Here is an 18,542-nt window from a genome sequence, read left to right on the forward strand (position 1 = left end):
ATATTATTCAAGATCAACACATAAACAATTTTGGAATGTTAATTTCTGTGTTAGGGCTGTTAAGGTAGGCAGGGCGCGCGAGCAAGAAACCTGCTGCCTAAGGTATACTCTGCTAACGGTGAATAGGAGAAGTCTACCTCACCTTACTTATCTTGACGGCCCTCTTCAGCCTGCCATGCCGAGTCCAGGGAACATCTCCTCCTCCGGTTCCACTGATAGGGGTGACCCTGAGGAATTAGCCACCGAGGAGCAACACCTGCGTCTCCGGGCTTTGACCTGGATCCTCTCACACACTAACTCTGACCCGGGTCGAAACAACGAAAGCTCTTGTCATGGAAAGACAGGCTCAACCTTGCACTTTGCGCGAAGCCGGAGCCAACGTTTCTTATACGAGACTACCGAGATGCTCGCTTTCCTACTGGAAAGACATCATGAATCGATTTCCGTCACGCCAGGTGATCGGAACGGCACGCCCAGCTTCGTCTCGCGGTCGTATGGCGCACAGCCTCCCAAGCTCCTGGACCATATGGAGATAGATCTGGAAGAGCTCATCGAGTTTGGTGATATTTTGGGCATCCCTCAAGAGACGGCCATTCATTATCTGCAACAGTGTCAACAGACCCCCGACTGCTCTGCAGAGCCCGTCCCCGTTTTCCCGACCAACCCCACGAACACCGCTACCACTGCAGCTGGAAGTAGTGAGGCCAATCAAGATAGCGACGGTTGGGGCCAGGATGAATCTGCGTTCTTCGTAAAAATGTCCAAAGTGGCCCCCAATGACTATCCTGCGCCCTCGGACGACAACCCGACCACTACTCCCTCTGGTCATGGTCAGTATCTCATGCGCCACGTCAAGGCTCAGATCAGCGAGAACATCTTCCTTACCGATGTCTCCTTCAAGCAACACTGCGGGAACATGGTCGACGCCATCAAGCGCACCCACAAAGCCAGGCATGACCCTTTTATGCTGAACACGGCCCACACCAGTCTCGCCATTTATCTGTACCTGGTCTCTGCCAGCAGCATCTACGAGAGGCTTCAGCGAGGCTTCGAGGAGTTTAGCTTCGGACGCTACCTCACCATTCCCATGACTGAGGTGCTGGACAAGGAACCCAACGCCTTCCGTCTTCCGTCCGAGGTGTCCTATGACGAGATGACCGTTATCCCCCTTCCCATCGATTTCTACCGGCTTCGTCCCGAACAGAGAGCAGCTCTGGAAGACTTGCTGTACAACGAACTACCAAAGCACGGGATCGCGCATGAGCACTTCGACCCGGACGCGCCCGGGGGTCTCCTGGAACGGGAGCGGTTTTACGACACGCACGGACGGATCATGTTCCACACACTCCTCACCACCATCATGACCCGGCTGACCGAGGAGGTCACCTGCCTCGTCAAGGCCAAGCGGGCGGCCATGGAGGCGCAGGCCGCCATCAACCGCGGCGAGGGCGACCACATAAGCGCGGCGCGCAGGGGGGAACTGGCCGACAGCGTCACGTACCATGCCAAGATGACGAGCGTCATGTTTAAGATGCTGGACGTGCTGCGGCTCAACTTCGAATCGATCATCAACAGCCACATGACCTGGCTGTGCCGCATCTTCGGCGCCTTCCCGGACAGCTACGACTTCGAGGCGGAGGGCGGTCGTCTCCGCGATGAGTCTAGGGCAAACGGGCTCTTTGACGAGTTCGCACCGCTGTGTCGGGAGATCTTCGAGCGCGGCTGGGTCGTCTCGTGCGTGCACTGGCTCAAGCTGCTCTGCCTGCCCGAAGGCAGCATGAAGGTCCTCCGCCGGCCGTTCCATGCCTCGATGCGGGATAACATGCTGTCGGCGCACATTGCCAACTGCAAGGTCGTCTACCTGGGCATCACGCCGGCGGCGGACAAGACGCGGATGATGCCCGTCAGGGCGTGCCTCCGCAGCATGGGGTACAGCTCGTTCGAGATCAGCGATGCCCTCGAGTGGCTCGTGCTCCAGGGGAGCATCCCCGGCGTCCGAGAGGTAGACCGGGTCGAGTTCAAGGGCTGCGTGCATGCCGAGGCCTTGCACATCCTCCTCATGGGCTTGAAGCGGCAGAGGGACCAGATGGAACTGTCCCCGGAAGAGGTGGCGGCGGAGGAGCAGGCACAGGAGCAGAAATCCGACGAGAACCAGAACGAGAGCGAGAAGGAAAAAGAGAAACGGAAGCAAAAACCCATCTGGTTACCCAAGACGGCCATCACGTCGAGGATCCTCAAAGACCGGGGGTACGCGCTGGTCAGCAACAACCCCTTCTGCGCCGGCTGCCGCGCGATCCTGGACTACGTCGCCGGAGAATACGTTCAGGACGGCGATAGCCTCGTTCACAGGGGGAGCCGGCCGGCCTGGACGCAGTTCGATTTGCCTCCTTGGACGCCGCGGGACGTCATGCAAGTGGCGCTGGATGAGGCCGAGGTGGAGGTGGCCATGAGGATGAGGAGCATACTCAACAGGGCGGCGCGGTACCGGAGCTACTCGATGATGGACTTTGAGGCTGTTGTCGGGAGCAACACTCCGGTGGTGGAGGCTGTAAACGGTGACGCTACTGACGCATCGATCGACGGGAAGGGGGAAGACAACGATTCGGAGTGGGAGGACTGTGAGGCGGATGATTCGTTCGATGCCGACCTTTGACCTTGACGGCGGTCCCCTTGCTGATGGCCCTTGCGTGGAAAAGATTGCATTTTTTTTTTGGAGGGGAGGCACACACACTCCTCAAGCGAAGATACTAGGCTGGTTGGCTCTTTTCTTTACTTTGGCGTTTGGGGTTCTGAGGCACTCGTCTTTGTCATCCTCCCTTCTACAGGGAACCACCCGGGAGAGTGAAGGGGTATGGGGATACCTCACTGACCATGTGAGATGACTGTTTTCTATAGGATGTAGAAAATGGAAGAAAAAACAGGGCCAAGCGTTCTTTGTTTTGCGATTGGGTATAAGCTTGTGTTGATACAGATGAGGTTGACGTTTTTCGCTGTCTTGGTAGAGGTAGAGTAATCCATCCCAGGCCAGCGTCAGTGTAGTATTAGATGGCTGTGAGGTTGAGTTTCGGTGATAATTACATAAGGTTCGGCGTATTTCATACACGGTATATGTTACAGTACATTACTGTAGGATAACTGTAAGATAACGTGGTGGGGAATCGCGGCGATAATTGACGCCGACATACCGAAACATCTCCACTCTAAAGTCTCGGTCGTCTCGAAAAATTTCCCGAACGTTGCTGCAGTTTCGCGTCAAGGAACCAACTGAATATTACCGCCGGAAACCCCAATACGCTCAAGACATCAGCAACTCGTTCCCGCTCTCGTTGTAAGATTCTGCAGACAGAATAGGCACTCGAAAAGCGAAAGCCGATACACACGATGGCGCCCGCTACGAAGGGCAAGGGAAAACGACCGGGGCCCTTCAAGCGGGACATCCGCCAGGAGAAGAGGAAGCAGCAGCAACAAAGCATAGAAGCCCTTGATAAGGCAGTGGCAGAGCTGGTAAGTAAAGACGCAGGCAGGTCAAGACCGCTCTCAGTCCGAACGGAGTCTAATCCCCAGACAACAGGATCTCAAAGCAGAAGACATCAAAACGTTCGCCGACCTTCCCCTTTGCCATGCCACGTCCGTGGGCCTCGAGAAATCCAACTTCACCACCCTCACCGACATCCAGGCGCGAGCGATCCCCCTGGCTCTCAAGGGCACCGATATCCTGGGTGCGGCCAAGACGGGCAGCGGAAAGACCCTCGCCTTCATCGTCCCCGTCCTCGAGAAGCTGTACCGCGTGCGCTGGACAGAGTACGACGGCCTCGGTGCCCTCATCATATCGCCGACGCGCGAACTGGCCGTGCAGATCTTCGAGGTTCTGCGGAAAGTCGGCCGGCAACACGCCTTCTCGGCCGGGCTCGTCATCGGAGGCAAGAGCCTCAAGGAGGAGGCCGAGCGCCTGACCAAGATGAACATCCTCGTCTGCACCCCCGGGCGCATGCTGCAGCACCTCGACCAGACCGCCGGCTTCGACGTCGACAACCTGCAGATCCTCGTCCTGGACGAGGCCGACCGCATCATGGACATGGGCTTCCAGACGGCCGTCGACGCCCTGGTCGACCACCTCCCCGTCCACAGACAGACGCTGCTCTTCAGCGCCACCCAGAGCAAGAAGGTGTCGGACCTGGCGCGCCTGAGCCTGAAGGACCCGGAGTACGTCTCCGTGCACGAGGTGGCCACGCCCTCCACCCTGAAGCAGCACTACCTCGTCACCCCGCTGCCGGAGAAGCTCGACACCCTGTACGGCTTCATCAAGGCGAACCTGAAGAGCAAGATGATCGTCTTCTTCTCGTCCGGCAAGCAGGTCCGCTTCGTCTACGAGAGCTTCCGGCACATGTCGCCCGGCGTCCCGCTGCTCCACCTCCTCGGCAAGCAGAAGCAGCTGCAGCGGATGGAGATCACCCGGCGCTTCGCCGAGGCCAGGCACTCCTGCCTCTTCGCCACCGACGTGGTCGCCCGCGGCGTCGACTTCCCCGCCGTCGACTGGGTCGTGCAGGTCGACTGCCCCGAGGACGCCGACACGTACATCCACCGCGTGGGCCGGACGGCGCGGTTCGAGCGCGACGGCCGGTCCGTGCTCTTCATGGACCCCAGCGAGGAGGAAGGGATGCTGAAGCGGCTGGCGCAGAAGAAGGTGCCCATCCAGAAGATCGCCGTCAAGGACCACAAGAAGCGGTCCGTCCGGGACGAGCTGCAGAACATGTGCTTCAAGTACCCGGACCTGAAGTACCTGGGCCAGAAGGCCTTCATCAGCTACGTGCGCTCCGTCTACCTGCAGCGGGACAAGGAGGTGTTCAAGTTCGACCAGATGGACCTCGAGGGCTACTCCAACAGCCTTGGATTGCCCGGTCAGCCGCAGATCAAGTTCCGCAAGGGCGAGGACGTCAAGAAGCTGAAGAACGCGCCGCGGCAGGGCATGTCGAGCGATGAGGACGAATCGGACGGCGAGGCGGAGGGGGGCGAGGACGGGTCGGAGAAGAAGGAGGGAAAAAAGAAGAAGAAGATGAAGAACGAGGTGCGGACCAAATACGACCGCATGTTCGAACGGACCAACCAGGACGTCTTGTCTGGTCACTACAACAAGCTCCTAGACGGCTCTGAGCAGACGCCCGATGCCACTGCTGTTGGTAGTGGCGACAACAATAACGCCGCCGCCGCCGCCGCCGACGACGACGACGACGACTTCCTCTCCGTCAAGCGCGTGTTGCACGGCGACGAGCTGGACAACGGCGGGCGAGGCCCCAACGGCGGCATCAAGAAGATCGTCTTCGGCGGGCAAGAGTTCGTGATAGACTCCAAGCGGCGCGAAAAGGCGCTCATGTCGAAGAAGAAGATGCTCAAGTACAAGGGGAACCCGACCAAGCTGGTCTTCGACGACGACGGCCAGGCCCACCCCCTGTACGAGCTGCAGGGCGAGGAGGATTTCGAGCGCGACGGCCCCGCCGAGGAGCAGCGCGCCCGGTTCGTCGAGGACGAGGCCGCGCGGGTGAAGGAGGCTGACCTGGACGATCGCGAGACGGCCAAGGCGAGGTTGCGGGAGAGGAGGTTGAGGAGGAAGCTGCGCGAGGCGGAGGAGAGGGGCGATATGCTCGGCGGGTCGGCTAGGGCGCAGGCCGCGAAAGCGGTCTTGGCTGCCGGGTCGGATGATGACGGGGACGGGGACGGGGACGAGGACGAGGATCCCCTGGCGCTGCTGCGGTCCTTGCCCACGGCTGGAGGGAAGAGTGCGAGCGACAGGGAGGACGACCACGACGACGAAGCCTACGAGCGGGAGAGGCGGGAGCAGGAAATGGAGGAGGAGAGGGAGAGGAGGAAGAAGAGAAAGGAACAGGAACGGGAAAAGGAAAATGAAAAGGGGGCGGAAGAGAAGCCGAAGGCCAAGGAGAAGAAGAAGGCGAGGAAGTGGTTCCAGGATGATGATGATGAAGAGGAGGGTGAAAGGCCGAAGAAGAAGACCAAGGGCGGCAAGAAGGTGCTGGAAATGGATCGCCAGCCAGAGACACTGGAGGACTTCGAAGCTCTGGCTGCGGGATTGCTGGAAGAGTAGTAGGAGTAAGAGTCGGAGTAGTTAGTAGTATTAGGACTTTGATACCCCATCCCGAGAATTATCACGACCTAGTTGTTGTTGTGATATTGGGCTTCACTTATCCAGTCTACCTACTTGACATGTAATCACCAACAAATTCGTCACATAAAGACGGTGCACCAGTCAAGGAAATCAAATCTGAATTCAGCGGGAGGCAGAAGAGGGTATCGTCAACCACACGAACGCCGGTCCGTCCTATGCAACCCCTATCTCTTCTCCCTGATCAGGCCCGCAGACAAGCATAACAGCCAGGCTGGATAGAGTCCTTCATCAAGACCAGCAATGCCAGCGAGCCGAAAACACAAAAAACCCAAGTGAAAACAGAAAAAAAAAAAAACACATATCAGGCGCCTCGAAAGAGAACTTCCCTCGTGATATTCGGGGACTTTCTCAAAATGCTTGCTTCCTTTGCCCTGCTTCCCTGCTTCCCTGCTTTGCTCCGTGTAACCGGCTCGTCTAACAATCATCAACTAAAACCGCCCAAACTCCAGACGAGTGCGAAATAAGAGCATAAAATAAAGTAAACATCATCAAAGAATTCGTCCCGCTCTCGCTCACGCCGACTTCAAAGGGAACTCCTTCACAGCCTCGCCGTACATCCTGACGCGATAGAAGCACGTGTGGTCCTTCTGCCCGTAATTGCTCGTGGCGCGGATGATCATATGGTCCGTGGCGATCCGCATCTCCTGCAGCGCCGGGTTGAGCCGGTGCACGTACACCCCGTTCGTGGCTTCGCGCGACTCGTACTCGAACTGGTCAATCTTGACCCATCCTTCCGCCCTGTATGGCCGCCGCGGAGTCCACTGGCCGGGAGACTCCGACTCCGACTCGGACGGGGACGCGGCGGCGGCGGCGGCGGCGGCAGAGCTGCGGGGGTAGCTGGACGGCGGCGCAAAGTGCGTCCGGGAGAAGTCTTCTGCTACCATGCGCTGGTTATCGTCTTCGATGTGCGCCCATACCTCGATATCCTTTGGGCGCGCGTCCGGGTAGACAGTCGCGCCGGGGAGAATGTGCTCGATGACGACGTACTCCGGGATGACAGTATGGCCGAGCTTGACGGACAGAGAAACGCCGTAGGGGAGGTGGAAGCGGGTCTGGGTGAGAGAGCCGCACCAGCACTCGCCCGCGCTGTTCCAGTCAAGAAGCGCCACGTAGGGCTCCATTGTCCTCGGGGACCGGAGGGAGTGGGCCGTGCTCCGGATCCAGGCCTTCTTGCCGCCCCCGCCGTTGTCGTCCATACGGTTGTTATTATCGTAGTGGCCGCTCCCCTTCACGAGAAAGTTGGGCGACGTGTGGGTAGGGTCGATGACCGCCCCGTTGCCCCGGGCAAAGAAGTTGACCCTCTGCCGCAGGTCATGGTCCCATGTGGCGCTGATCTTGCCCTCTGCGAAGCCCCTTAGCCCGGCGCGGCTGACGGCGTTGCGGATCTCCGCGTCGACGATCTGCAGCACCTCCGCTTTCGTTACGCCGCCGCTCATCTTCGACGGCTCTCCTGGGCGGTACTTGTTGGCCCGCTCGAGCATGTCATGAACGTAGGACGTGAGATTGGTCTTGAGGATCCCCTCGGTCTCGGCGCGGATCTCGTTGCGGTACGTGACGAATTCCGACTTGAGCTGGGAGAGGAATTCGCCGCGCGTGATCAGGGCACCGCCGCCGCTGGCCTTCCGGATGGCCTGGTTGGCGTACTCCAGAGCCGACTTTTCGAGCTGCTTCTCCACGTCGGCTGTTACCTTCTTCATCACGTCGTCGCTGCTCAGAGGGGTGGCGGGGTGAGGGTGAAGAAGCGGTCCTAGAATCTCGGCCACCTTGTCTCGGTTCTTCCTAGCCCACTCCGACCAGGACTTGGGCACTTGCGACTCGACCATGCGGTCGATTTCGCCGCGGGACAGACTCGACGCACTCGGCGGGGTCGTCTGGTTTGGCATGAACAGGTGCTTATCTCGCGCCAGTCTCGTCTTGATGGCCAACCAAGTTTCATCCGATATGTCGTAGTACCCGTGGGATCCTCGCCGGAGAGTGGCCACCTCACTATCCCCTTTCATCAGGTCCCTGAGGGCGTGGTAAAAAGCATCGTTCACGACAGGACGGTTGTTTCTATCCAGCTCCATGTAGACGACCGCGGGAAGGATGTTTGTGAGCTTGTCTAGAGAGCTGCGGTGGAAACTAGTCGATGTCTTGACGTTTTGCAACTCGAACTCGAGCTCCCGTAGCCTCCTTTGATACTCGACAGCATCGTCGGCGCTGAAGATGGTGGACGGGCGTGCGAGCCAGAGCGGGACCAACTGAGCCAAGTTCCACGACCACGCGCTCAGACCCCAACCATACCAGTTCAACGACGACGAGGATGCGGAGGTTTCCGAGGGTCCCGAATGAGTGCGGTAGTCGGAGAACAGGTCGTACGATGGCCCAGAGGACTCCTGACTCATATGTTTGGAAAGCATACCGCCTCCAACGTAGGCCATGGTGACGACTGCCAGGCCAACGAAGATAGGGCTGTACTTCCCCTCCATGATGAATTCGAGCAAGTCTAAAAAGCGGCCAAACACACTGAGCAGCCAGCGTCGGATAGCGGTCCGATAGGAGAAACGGCGCGGGGGCACGGGGTCGGTCGGGGTATCCTCCGGCTCTGGGTCCGAATCATCCACCGGTTGAGAGTTCCCCACGAAAGGCAAGTACTGCGCGACCTGTGCCCGTACACTGTCAGGTGGAAGGTCGGTTGGGGTTGGGCTGGGCGGCACGTTTTCGGGGGTATGCTGAAGGCTTCCGCCGCGCTGCCACGATCTTTGGTTGTTCTCCTGCTCTTCATTCTCGAGGTCGTCATCGGTTGTGATAATAGCAGCTTTGGACAGTGGGCCGGGAAAAGCGTCGTCTCGCCGGTTTATAGGAGTAGAGGAGTGTGGCTCGTGGCCGGTTGTAGTGCTGCTACCACTCTGCCGGCTAGCCCAAGTCTTCCTGCTATCGGATTGAGCCTGGCGTTGTCGCTGGGTGCGGAGCTGATTTGTAATCTGTTTCAAGCGCTGCCACTCTTCCTGGACAGGTTGTTCTACTCCCACCTGGTCTTCTTCGTCGTCGTCGTCGTCGTCGTCGTCGTTCTTCTCCTCCTCTTCTGTGGCTTGGCGCCGGGATGGGAAGGGCGTCGGTTGACGTGCCAATCTGGCGTTCCTCATAGACGTAGTGGGTTCGCCAAGGGGAATGGGTTTAGATGTGGTGAGAGGCGCGGTAGCAGGCGCGGTAGCAGACACGGGGCCAGGCGCAGAGGGTGCGGAGGTGGGCACCAAAGGCTTCGGCTCGGCGGCGGGATACTGGGCAAGATTCTGACTGGAGTGAACCGGGGCACCATGATCGGCACCACCCGGGGTATCGGCGTTCAAACCCGCGCCGCCAAATAGTGAGCTCTCGTCACCAAAGGAGCGAGTCGACTCCGGGCTCTCGATGTGGTGCAGACGTGCTGACAGGCCCGACATTTTGAAGTCGGCTGGATTTAGAGCCGGTGCCACTGGTTCTTCTAGGGAAGGCTGTGACGTGGGGGCATGGCCTGGTAGCTGGGAAGTTGCACTGTCTGGCTGAGCAACAGGCCGGGAAGGCGGCTTGATCGGGTTACGGATGGGGTCACGCTTGAGAAGGCGGGCGGACCTTGGCGGACGACGGGGGCCAGGGCGTGGTGTGGAAGGGGCCCCGTCTGCATGGTTAGGTTGGGTGGTAGGAGGTTGTTGTGGACGAGACTCTGACTGGTCTGGCGGTGTTGTTTCCTTGCGAGGCTTCTTCTGGGGCGGTTCTGTCTCATGGGCGAGTTTTTTCTTGGGCTGCAATCGCAACTCGGCTTCTTCTTGGTCCAAAGGACGCGTGCGCTTTCTTGTATTTTGGCTCGACGTAGACTCCTCCCCCGATGCCGATGCCGATGCCGATGCCGATGCCGATGCCGATGCCGATGCCGATTCTGATTCAAACTCCATCAATGTCGAGGCATTTGGCGGAGTGGACGGTTCTGCACCAGGTTCATGACCAGGCCCAGGGAGGTGATCCTGAGTGGACCTCGTATCGGATTCTGGTTCGGATGCCGCTCCAGGCACGGCAACTAGCTCCATGTCATCGTCGGACTCTGCCCCAGGCCCAAAGTCAAGTGCTGCCTCATACTCCGGACCAGAATCTGAGCCTGAATGCCCGGAATCTGGAGACCGGGGCCGTGAAGCTGGTTCGTCTTCGATTCGAGGGCGTTTCGAGGGTGACCCGGCAGATCTAGCTGTGGGCCTAGAGGAAGCCAGTGCGGGAGTGGGAGTGAGAGCGGATCCAAGGAGATCAGAGGAGTCACGGGGTGGGGAAGATTCGGTGTCGCTCATGGCGGAGGTGTCTTGTGTGTTGAGTATATCGTCAATAACACCTCGGATAGTGCGGTCCTTGCCTCGCCTGGGGTTACGGACGCGGACTGAGATAGCAGAGCCGTAAGAGGTGCTGACACGTGATGGAATAGGCGGCAAGCTAGACCGGACGGCGGCGCGGCCAAGAATGCCTTCAGGAGTATGGTCAGGGACGTCCTCATCGTGCGCCCGTTTCCTGGGATTCGTTCTGGGCGGCATGATGACGTGACGACTAAAGGTCGGACGTCAACTAAGGATTGCGCGATTAACAAACGGCTCGGGTTGATGATAAAAAAGTGGCCAGTAGGAAGTGAAGATGCAGTAAGAAGATGATTCTCAGGAGGATCAATGGGAGAGCCTTTCAGGCAGCAATGGTGTGGTGATGAGAGGGTGGAAAGATGTGAGTTGAAGGAAAGGGACGAAGGGCAAAAATAAGAAGGACAGGAGGTGGAGAGGAAAGAGAAGAAATAATAAAGAGAAGAAGAGGAACCTCGAAGGCAGTTAAAAAAAGAAGGAGAAAACGGATGAAAGAAAGAAAAAGGGCAAAGTGGTTGGATGAGTTGATGCAAGGGCTTAGCCGTCTTGAAAGGCTGCTCTCACCTTTACCTTTGACAAGGAAAATGCATGGAATGCGAAGCCGAGACCGTCATGAAAGGAAACTCATGCAAATGCGGATTTTGGTGATTGGTTGTGGATGTCCTTGGTCCTTGGTCCTTGGCCCTTGGTCGTAAGGGAGGGACAAAATCAACGGGTCCCTTTGTCCCAAGGCTCAAGGGCGACACGAAGATGGTGTGGCGATGAGAGAAGTCGTCGCGATTTGATACACGGGCTGGGGAGCTGGGGACATCGAGGGATGAAAGCACACCCGTTTTTAGGAGGCCATCCGAATGGTTTCGAGGACAAAGGTCAAGGCAGACGTCTTGGAAATTGACCGGATGGGGGTAAAACAGGCAACAAAGGCCCCAAGTTGTCGTCGTTGTCTTCGGAATAAAGGCACGCGTCTGAATAGGTGGCAGGCAAGTTGACGTGCAAGACAAGAACGGAATAGCGTGTAGTCGTTTTGTCGTAGGCCTGAAATAGAAGGCTTAAAATGGGGGAGACGATGAATGCGGAAGTCGTTTGTTTGGGACGATTCGTTTCGGTTTGTTCCGTGTGGGTAGGGATGGATCAGGTAGAGCGTGAAGTTGATGTGAGGTTGTTGTGGGTGAAGCTTTAGCAGCTACCGTGACTTTCGGGGATTTTTTTCGCGACGGAGCTTTGACGCCTGGCCGCTTCCCGCTTCGCTCTTGCCTTCTTCGTCTTGCGGGAGGAAAGCGCGACCGAGGCACGCTTGCTTCCCAGGTTGTGGGTACATGTTCACATGTACCTACCATACGCCTCGTCACCAAAATAAGCACATACGGTACCTTGACTAACTTCGGTCCGTACTTCCATGTAATTCAAGGTTCTTGATGTTCTTGCTTAAAGAAAAGAAAAAACCAGTTGCTGAAAAAAACCCCTGGGGTTTTTTTTTTTTGAAGGACAAAAGGGGGAGGGGGGAAAAAGACGGGAGAAGGAAAACTGAAGTGAAAGGGAAAAAAAAGATTGGGCTCAATCCGCGATTCGAACGCGGGACCACCTGCACCCGAAGCAGGTATCATACCTCTAGACCAATTGAGCGAATTGGGGGTGCAAACAACTGTTGAGCAGAGGAATTGAAAGTCCCCTTATGTAGATGCTTTGCTACTCACTTCGTAGATCACGTGAGTCTACGCCCGAAGTGAATCAAAACTAAAGTTTGCTCCTTCTAACTAAAACGACTGGCTCCAGACTTGCAACGCTTTACGGTTCGCTGCCATAACGGGAGGACTGGACGCGCCAGCCATCCGCGGATCCCATTTCCCGTCTCCAGTGACTGAGGTGCAGAAGGGCCCGGACAGCCTACAGCCTACAGCCTACATCATAACATGGTCGAGATGCTCCGATTCGTGGTTGGACGCTAACTCTGGTTGACTACTTCGACGTATAGTCCCATCTTGCATTTGGGGACCTCGTATATGAAGTCATCCGGAAGATTTCGACCTTACCTTTGCCCTTGATTTGACTTGGACCAAGATACCTCATGGTTCAATTGAAATCTTGTATCGTCTTATCCATGCGGCGTTGACTTGGGTTTCCTCGTTCCCCGCGCTATATTACGTTTCTACACGTACCACTCCGAGTGGTTGATCGGCGTCAAACTCTCACCGTTGCGATCGGCGTCCGTTCCGTTAACCAACAGAAATCCCCGCCACACCGCTCGTTGCTGTGCGGCTAGACCAGCCACTCGAACCCGCTATGGCCATAGTGGATTTCAACTGTAAAGGACAGCACCAGCCCTCTCCATTCCACCCCAATTCCCGTCCAACTCCCCTTCACCACCTCCATTCGTGCAGAACCACCCACCCCACATTCACAAGAGCCCCCTCTCAGGCTCAGACGCCCCAGGACTGAATATACCCCCCCTCCCCCCCGGGGGCGTCGCCGCTTAGTAGTAATACCCCACCATCCCTCTCAAACTTCCCTGATCGACTTCATTCCCCTTGCCAAAGGAAAAAGAAAAAGACGAAAAAAGGAGAGGAAAAGAGAGGGAAAGAAAGGACTCCTACTTCGTTCAACCTTGGAATATCGCCCCGCGCATAGAGATTGAGACTTCTTCCATCTAAACGGGTTCTCCCATTATATTTAGGATTCGTCGGCATTGGCGGTCGCGCGAACAAACGGTCGTTTATTTACCCTTAGATATTCTACTGGCATATCCCAGACATCAGACGCTCGCCCACCCGTCCCATACCTTCCACACCTCGCACCAGCATCTCTCTCGCAGCAAAGCTACTCTGACCACGATGGCTGTCGGAACCGTCCTCGTTAGCGGGTAAGGCCCCGGCCGCTTTTCCCCTTCATCCCTTGGTTTCGCGCATCACCCTCTCACCCTCTTGCGATGTGAGCCTACGACTGATCGCATTCCTTGGACAACTTGCAGTGGTACTGGATATATTGGGTCCTTCACCTCTCTCGCCCTCCTCGAACACGGCTACGATGTCGTCATTGTCGACAGCCTCTGCAACTCTTCCAAGGTCGCCCTTGACCGCATTGACCTGATCTGCGGGAAGCGCCCTGCATTCTACGAGCTCGACGTTACCGATGAGGATGCGCTTGACCGGGTCTTCAAGAAGCATCCTGCTATTGACAGTGTCATCCACTTTGCCGCCCTTAAGGTGAGTGCGTTCCCCTGCCCATATGCTCCCGTTGATTGAGGAGCCCCCCGACCCCCCCTTTTCGTCGCGCCACTTGGTTTCGTACCTCCTCTCTATGGCGCTCTCGCTGACCATGCTGTCGGTCGCCTTCTGTAGGCAGTCGGCGAGTCCGGCGAGATTCCTCTCGAGTACTACCGCGTCAATGTCGGCGGCACCCTCGCCCTCCTCCGCGCCATGTCAAAGAACAACGTCCCCAACATCGTCTTCTCTTCCTCCGCCACTGTCTACGGCGATGCTACCCGCTTCCCCAACATGATCCCGATTCCCGAACGATGCCCCATCGGCCCGACGAACACATACGGTCACACCAAGGCCATGGTGGAACAAATCATCACCGACCATATCGAAGCGGAGCGGAATAAGCTGAAGAAGGCCGGCCAGGCGTTCGAGCACTTCAACGGCGCTCTTCTGCGCTACTTCAACCCGTGCGGCGCCCACCCCTCGGGCCTCATGGGCGAAGACCCCCAGGGCGTCCCCTACAACTTGCTTCCCCTTTTGGGCAAGGTTGCCACGGGAGAGCGAGAGAAGCTTCTTGTGTTTGGCGATGGTATGCTTTTTTTTCTTCATTTTTTCTCTCTTTTTTCTTCTTCTTTTTTTTTGGGGGGGGGGGGGGGGGGGGGGGGGGGGGACGTATCACCCCACGAAGGCCATGGCTGTATGGCCGTGGTTATGGCAGGAGTTCCCCCAAGGCAATTGCTGACAAGTGACTACCTTAGACTACCCTTCAAGAGACGGCACGGCCATTCGCGACTACATCCACGTCGTAGACCTCGCGCGGGGCCACCTGGTGGCGCTCAACTACCTCCGCGAGCACAAGCCCGGCGTCCGCGCATGGAACCTGGGGTCGGGCCGCGGCAGCACCGTGTTCGAGATGATCAAGGCCTTCGGCAGCGTGGTGGGCCGCGACCTGCCGTACGAGGTCATGCCGCGACGACAGGGTGACGTGCTGGACCTCACGGCCAACCCTGCGCTTGCCAACAAGGAGCTCGGCTGGAAGACCGAGCTCACGATGGAGAAGGCCTGCGAGGATCTCTGGCGCTGGGTTAGCAACAACCCCAGGGGGTACCGTCAGGATCCTCCTGCTGAGCTCCTCGAGGCCATGAAGGGCTCCAAGTCTGCTTGAAAATAAAAAGTCATCCATCTATTCCCACATACTTCTTTTCCGGGCTTTTTATTTGGTAGGCGCCGTCACACATCTTGTCATCTCGAGCAAGTTTTGTCTTTAGATAGAAATCGCTCGTGTCAATCGCAGATCATAGACTTTGATAATCGAATGAAATGAAAATTCAAAGGTGTATGTGTAGAAGGGGGATAAAACACAAAGCCAAGAAAAGGAATAGATATGCCGGATTAAGCCCTTTTCTTTCTTTCTTTCTTTCTTTCTTTTTTTTCAAGTCGACGTCAAAAAGTCTACGAAACAATTGCTTCAGTCATTATTCATTATTCCGTCTTGATGAGTAGCTTGCCAACGGTCTTGCGCCCCTCGAGGTCGCGATGAGCGCTGGCGGAATCAGCGAGGTCATAGATCTTGTGGATGGGGACCTGGACTTTGCCGGCAGTGACCATGTCCAGGAGCTCCTTGCCGTATGTTTCGAGCTCCTCGCGCGTGGCGACGTAGTTGTTCACCACGGGACGAGCAAGCTTGATGTTCTTGGCACCGAGCCGCAGGATATCTACGGGAGGCACAGCTCCGGACTATTGGGCAAGTTAGTTGATCCAGTCTGGAGGGAGTAAAAACGAAAAAAAAAAAAAGAAGAAGAAGAAAAAACACCCCAAAATTTAGGCAAGTGGAAAAACATACAGCGTTGCCAAAACTGAGAACCCTCGCCTTCCGTGCCGCCACGATCAAGTCGAAATCGAACGTCGCCTTCCCGACACCATCGAACACGACATCCACGCCGTGGCCTTGGGTAATACGCAGAACCTCATCCGCAAGATCCTCCCTCCGCGAGTTGAGGACCCAGCCGGCACCGTAACGCCTGGCGACCTGGCACTTCTCGTCGCTCCCGGCCGTGGCAATGACGCGCGCCCCGACCGCAGCGAGCATCTGCACCAGCAAACCCCCGACGCCGCCGGCCGCGGCGTGGACGAGGACCCACTCGCCGCTCTTCACCTCGCCGGCCTCGCGGACGAACGTCCAGGCGGTGAGACCCTGGAGCCAGACGGCGGCGGCTTTGTCGAGGGAGAGCGCGTCCGGGACGCGGACGGCCTGAGCGGCGGGGACGGCGGAGTAGTTGGCGTAGGCGCCCACGGTGCCCATGAAGACGACCCTGTCGCCTTCCTTCAGGTCGGAGACGGAAGGGTGCACGGCGGCTATGGTGCCGGCGGCTTCGCGGCCCAGGGTCAGCGGGAAGTGGGAGGGGGGGACGGGGTAGAGGCCGGTACGGAAGTACGTGTCGATGAAGTTAACGCCGGCGAGAGCGTTGCGGACGAGGATCTCGCCTTCTTTGAGTGTCGGAAGCGGGACGGTGTCTTGGGAGAGGACTTCCGGGCCGCCCGTGTGCGGGATCCGGATGGCGGTCATGGTGGAGGGGATGGGTGCCATGTTGGCATTCGTGGTGGAGTATGTGAATGTCCTGAATGTCCTGCTCTGTACCGTGTGTCGAACGATGGGTTTTGGAGGGGATGAGAAGGACGATGATGTGAATGAGGAGGGGGCGAGGGTGGGGTGAAGGCGGGGGAGCTGAAGGTACAGATAATGATGTCGTGATACTGATCGGAATATTGGTGCTGCCATGTCACATGTGTGAGCAATGAGGTGACATGAACTTTCGTATCCAGATGGTAAAGTAAATGGGTCGTTACAATGATTAGGCGATCCCGTCTGACGCTGACAGTTGAAGCATCAGCATCTTACCCTTCAATGTTCCGATACCCGATGATCGGGAATTTCGTGATCGGAATAGCGAGTTGAGCTGGGGCGATACTCCGTACTATCTATCCACTTATTAATTGTCTGCATCTCCGGGGTAACTCAGCACTATCTTCTCACTAATATACAGTACCTGTTTCTACTGAATTGGTAATCCTTAGATAGAACAGCCGCGTTTTGTCCGGCGGTCCGGGTGCAGTATGACGGCGTGCCGCATGTCCATTCGGAATGCGACTTCGGTTCAACTCTTCAACAACACCTATATAAACCTTTTCGATACCTATACAATCTGGTTCGTCTCTATCTGTCACGACGGCCGATATAGAACTCCGAACAGATAGACGGGCGGTAATTGCTCCAAACATTTCGAATTTTACCCTTAATACCATATACCACGGCCCACTGGACATGGATTACCAAAAGCCAGACTTATTTAGGTATCCGTAGATATCATTCACCCCAGGGAAATAAACTCTAGGTTGTCAAATAAAGCGTAGTCAAAATCGTCACAAAATAGGTCAAAATTGATTAAGGTAATTATATATAATTATAACTGTCTCAGACCGTCAGGGAAACGCTACCACCGTATTTTATATAGTGCAGATTCTATAAGCGTCTACCCGGATTATACTCTTAGTAATCAGGTCTATTACATAACCGAAAAGACTATAGTCTATTCGACACACCCCCTAATCGCCTTAAACGTTAATTAGGCGATTAAAGCTATTCGTAATTAGCAGATAATCCAGCTATATAATCTCTTCGCTATAGCCGCCTTTAAATTTATCCTCTAGGTCCTCTAAATATTCTATCCGGACTTCCTTTAGCTATTTCTGCTATAACTATTCCCGTATATCTATCACGCCTACCTAGGACCTGAATATCTTAAATTTCTCGCCGTATAACGCCTTCGTTAATCCGTCTACTACTATTTCCGCGCTCGTAACGTACGTTACGAGTATTTACCCTTATTTCTTTACTTAACGTAACTAGTAGCCGTGGATATTAATATAGCGGAGGCGCGTTATTAACGTGCTAATCTCTTAATTAATTAATCGAATCGTTTAGTTATTATCGTATAAGATTCTTAATTCCGGATTATTAAATTCCACTTCTATACTAAATAATAGGCGATATATAAAGATACCCTCTTTTACATCTTATACTAACGCTAATAGCTCTACTTCCGTTATAGATATCGTGACCGTATCCTGCTTATTAGCGCGCTATACTATTATACCGCTAAATAAGCGTATCACATACGCTTAACTACTCTTTCGATTAAGGGTATTATCGGTAAATAAGGCGTTAGTATGAATTTCGATAGTATCGCTACGCCTTAGTTCTAACGTAAACGATTAGCTATTAATTAGATAAAGGATTAGATAATCGGCGGCCTTATAGTAAATAGGCCTTAGATTAACGTTAAACCGGTATAGCCTACATACTATAAACGCGATATTAGGGCGCGATATTACTATTATGTATAGTATAGATCCTATCTTCCGTTAATAGCTTTTAACGTCCGTCGAGGTCCCTAAATAGGGTAGTAGTTCTACGATCTTAATTAGGTGCGTTAGGCGATAGTTACTGCTATACTTACTATTTAGCTTTAAAAGGCGTTCTAATTTAGTAACGTAGTCGCGTTATAATAGCTAGATTTTACGGGCGGCGCGGTCGCGAATAACCTTAATACTAAGGAACCACTATAGAGGATCGCTACCTTATAGGTTATAGTAGCGTTATAGGTTATTAACGGCCTGCTTTATCTACGCCTTATATTATTCCTTATAAGTAATAACGATATCGTTAACGTAGAAGAATAGGATTAAACCGCGGCGTAGAAAATAACACGGTTCTTACGGCACTATCTAAAAGCCGTCCGCTAAAAGGATAGCCGAAAA

The 18,542-nt window shown here is 55.4% G+C and overlaps 4 protein-coding genes and 1 non-coding gene across 5 annotated transcripts; 2 read left to right on the forward strand and 3 right to left on the reverse strand.

Annotated features, from left to right (window-relative positions):
- The first annotated feature begins 3,251 nt into the window (after positions 1-3,251).
- SODALDRAFT_341688 (P-loop containing nucleoside triphosphate hydrolase protein) lies at positions 3,252-6,277 on the forward strand. Its single transcript, XM_028613049.1, has 2 exons — positions 3,252-3,504; positions 3,572-6,277. Exons 1-2 carry the CDS (start codon positions 3,382-3,384, stop codon positions 6,095-6,097), a joined length of 2,649 nt encoding a protein of 882 aa, XP_028469982.1. The 5' UTR covers positions 3,252-3,381; the 3' UTR covers positions 6,098-6,277.
- Positions 6,278-6,538: 261 nt separating this feature from the next.
- On the reverse strand, positions 6,539-10,907 carry SODALDRAFT_326348 (hypothetical protein). The gene has a single exon (XM_028610144.1). The coding sequence runs from the start codon at positions 10,708-10,710 to the stop codon at positions 6,691-6,693; it is 4,020 nt and encodes a 1,339-aa protein (XP_028469983.1). The 5' UTR covers positions 10,711-10,907; the 3' UTR covers positions 6,539-6,690.
- Positions 10,908-12,078: 1,171 nt separating this feature from the next.
- SODALDRAFT_t39 lies at positions 12,079-12,150 on the reverse strand. The gene has a single exon. It is a non-coding gene; the product is annotated as a tRNA-Pro (tRNA).
- An 868-nt stretch (positions 12,151-13,018) lies between these two features.
- Positions 13,019-15,240, forward strand: SODALDRAFT_326349 (UDP-glucose 4-epimerase). Its single transcript, XM_028610145.1, has 4 exons — positions 13,019-13,384; positions 13,493-13,727; positions 13,863-14,313; positions 14,483-15,240. The coding sequence occupies exons 1-4, from the start codon at positions 13,356-13,358 to the stop codon at positions 14,887-14,889; spliced, it is 1,122 nt and encodes a 373-aa protein (XP_028469984.1). The 5' UTR covers positions 13,019-13,355; the 3' UTR covers positions 14,890-15,240.
- On the reverse strand, positions 15,207-16,861 carry SODALDRAFT_354307 (NAD(P)-binding protein; the record flags this gene model as incomplete). The annotated part of the gene is made up of 3 exons (XM_028613712.1): positions 15,207-15,461; positions 15,568-16,496; positions 16,807-16,861. The coding sequence occupies 3 exons, from the start codon at positions 16,859-16,861 to the stop codon at positions 15,207-15,209; spliced, it is 1,239 nt and encodes a 412-aa protein (XP_028469985.1).
- Between the last annotated feature and the right edge of the window lie 1,681 nt (positions 16,862-18,542).

This window comes from Sodiomyces alkalinus (genome assembly GCF_003711515.1).
Source record: "Sodiomyces alkalinus F11 unplaced genomic scaffold SODALscaffold_1, whole genome shotgun sequence".
Lineage (NCBI taxonomy): Eukaryota > Fungi > Ascomycota > Sordariomycetes > Glomerellales > Plectosphaerellaceae > Sodiomyces > Sodiomyces alkalinus.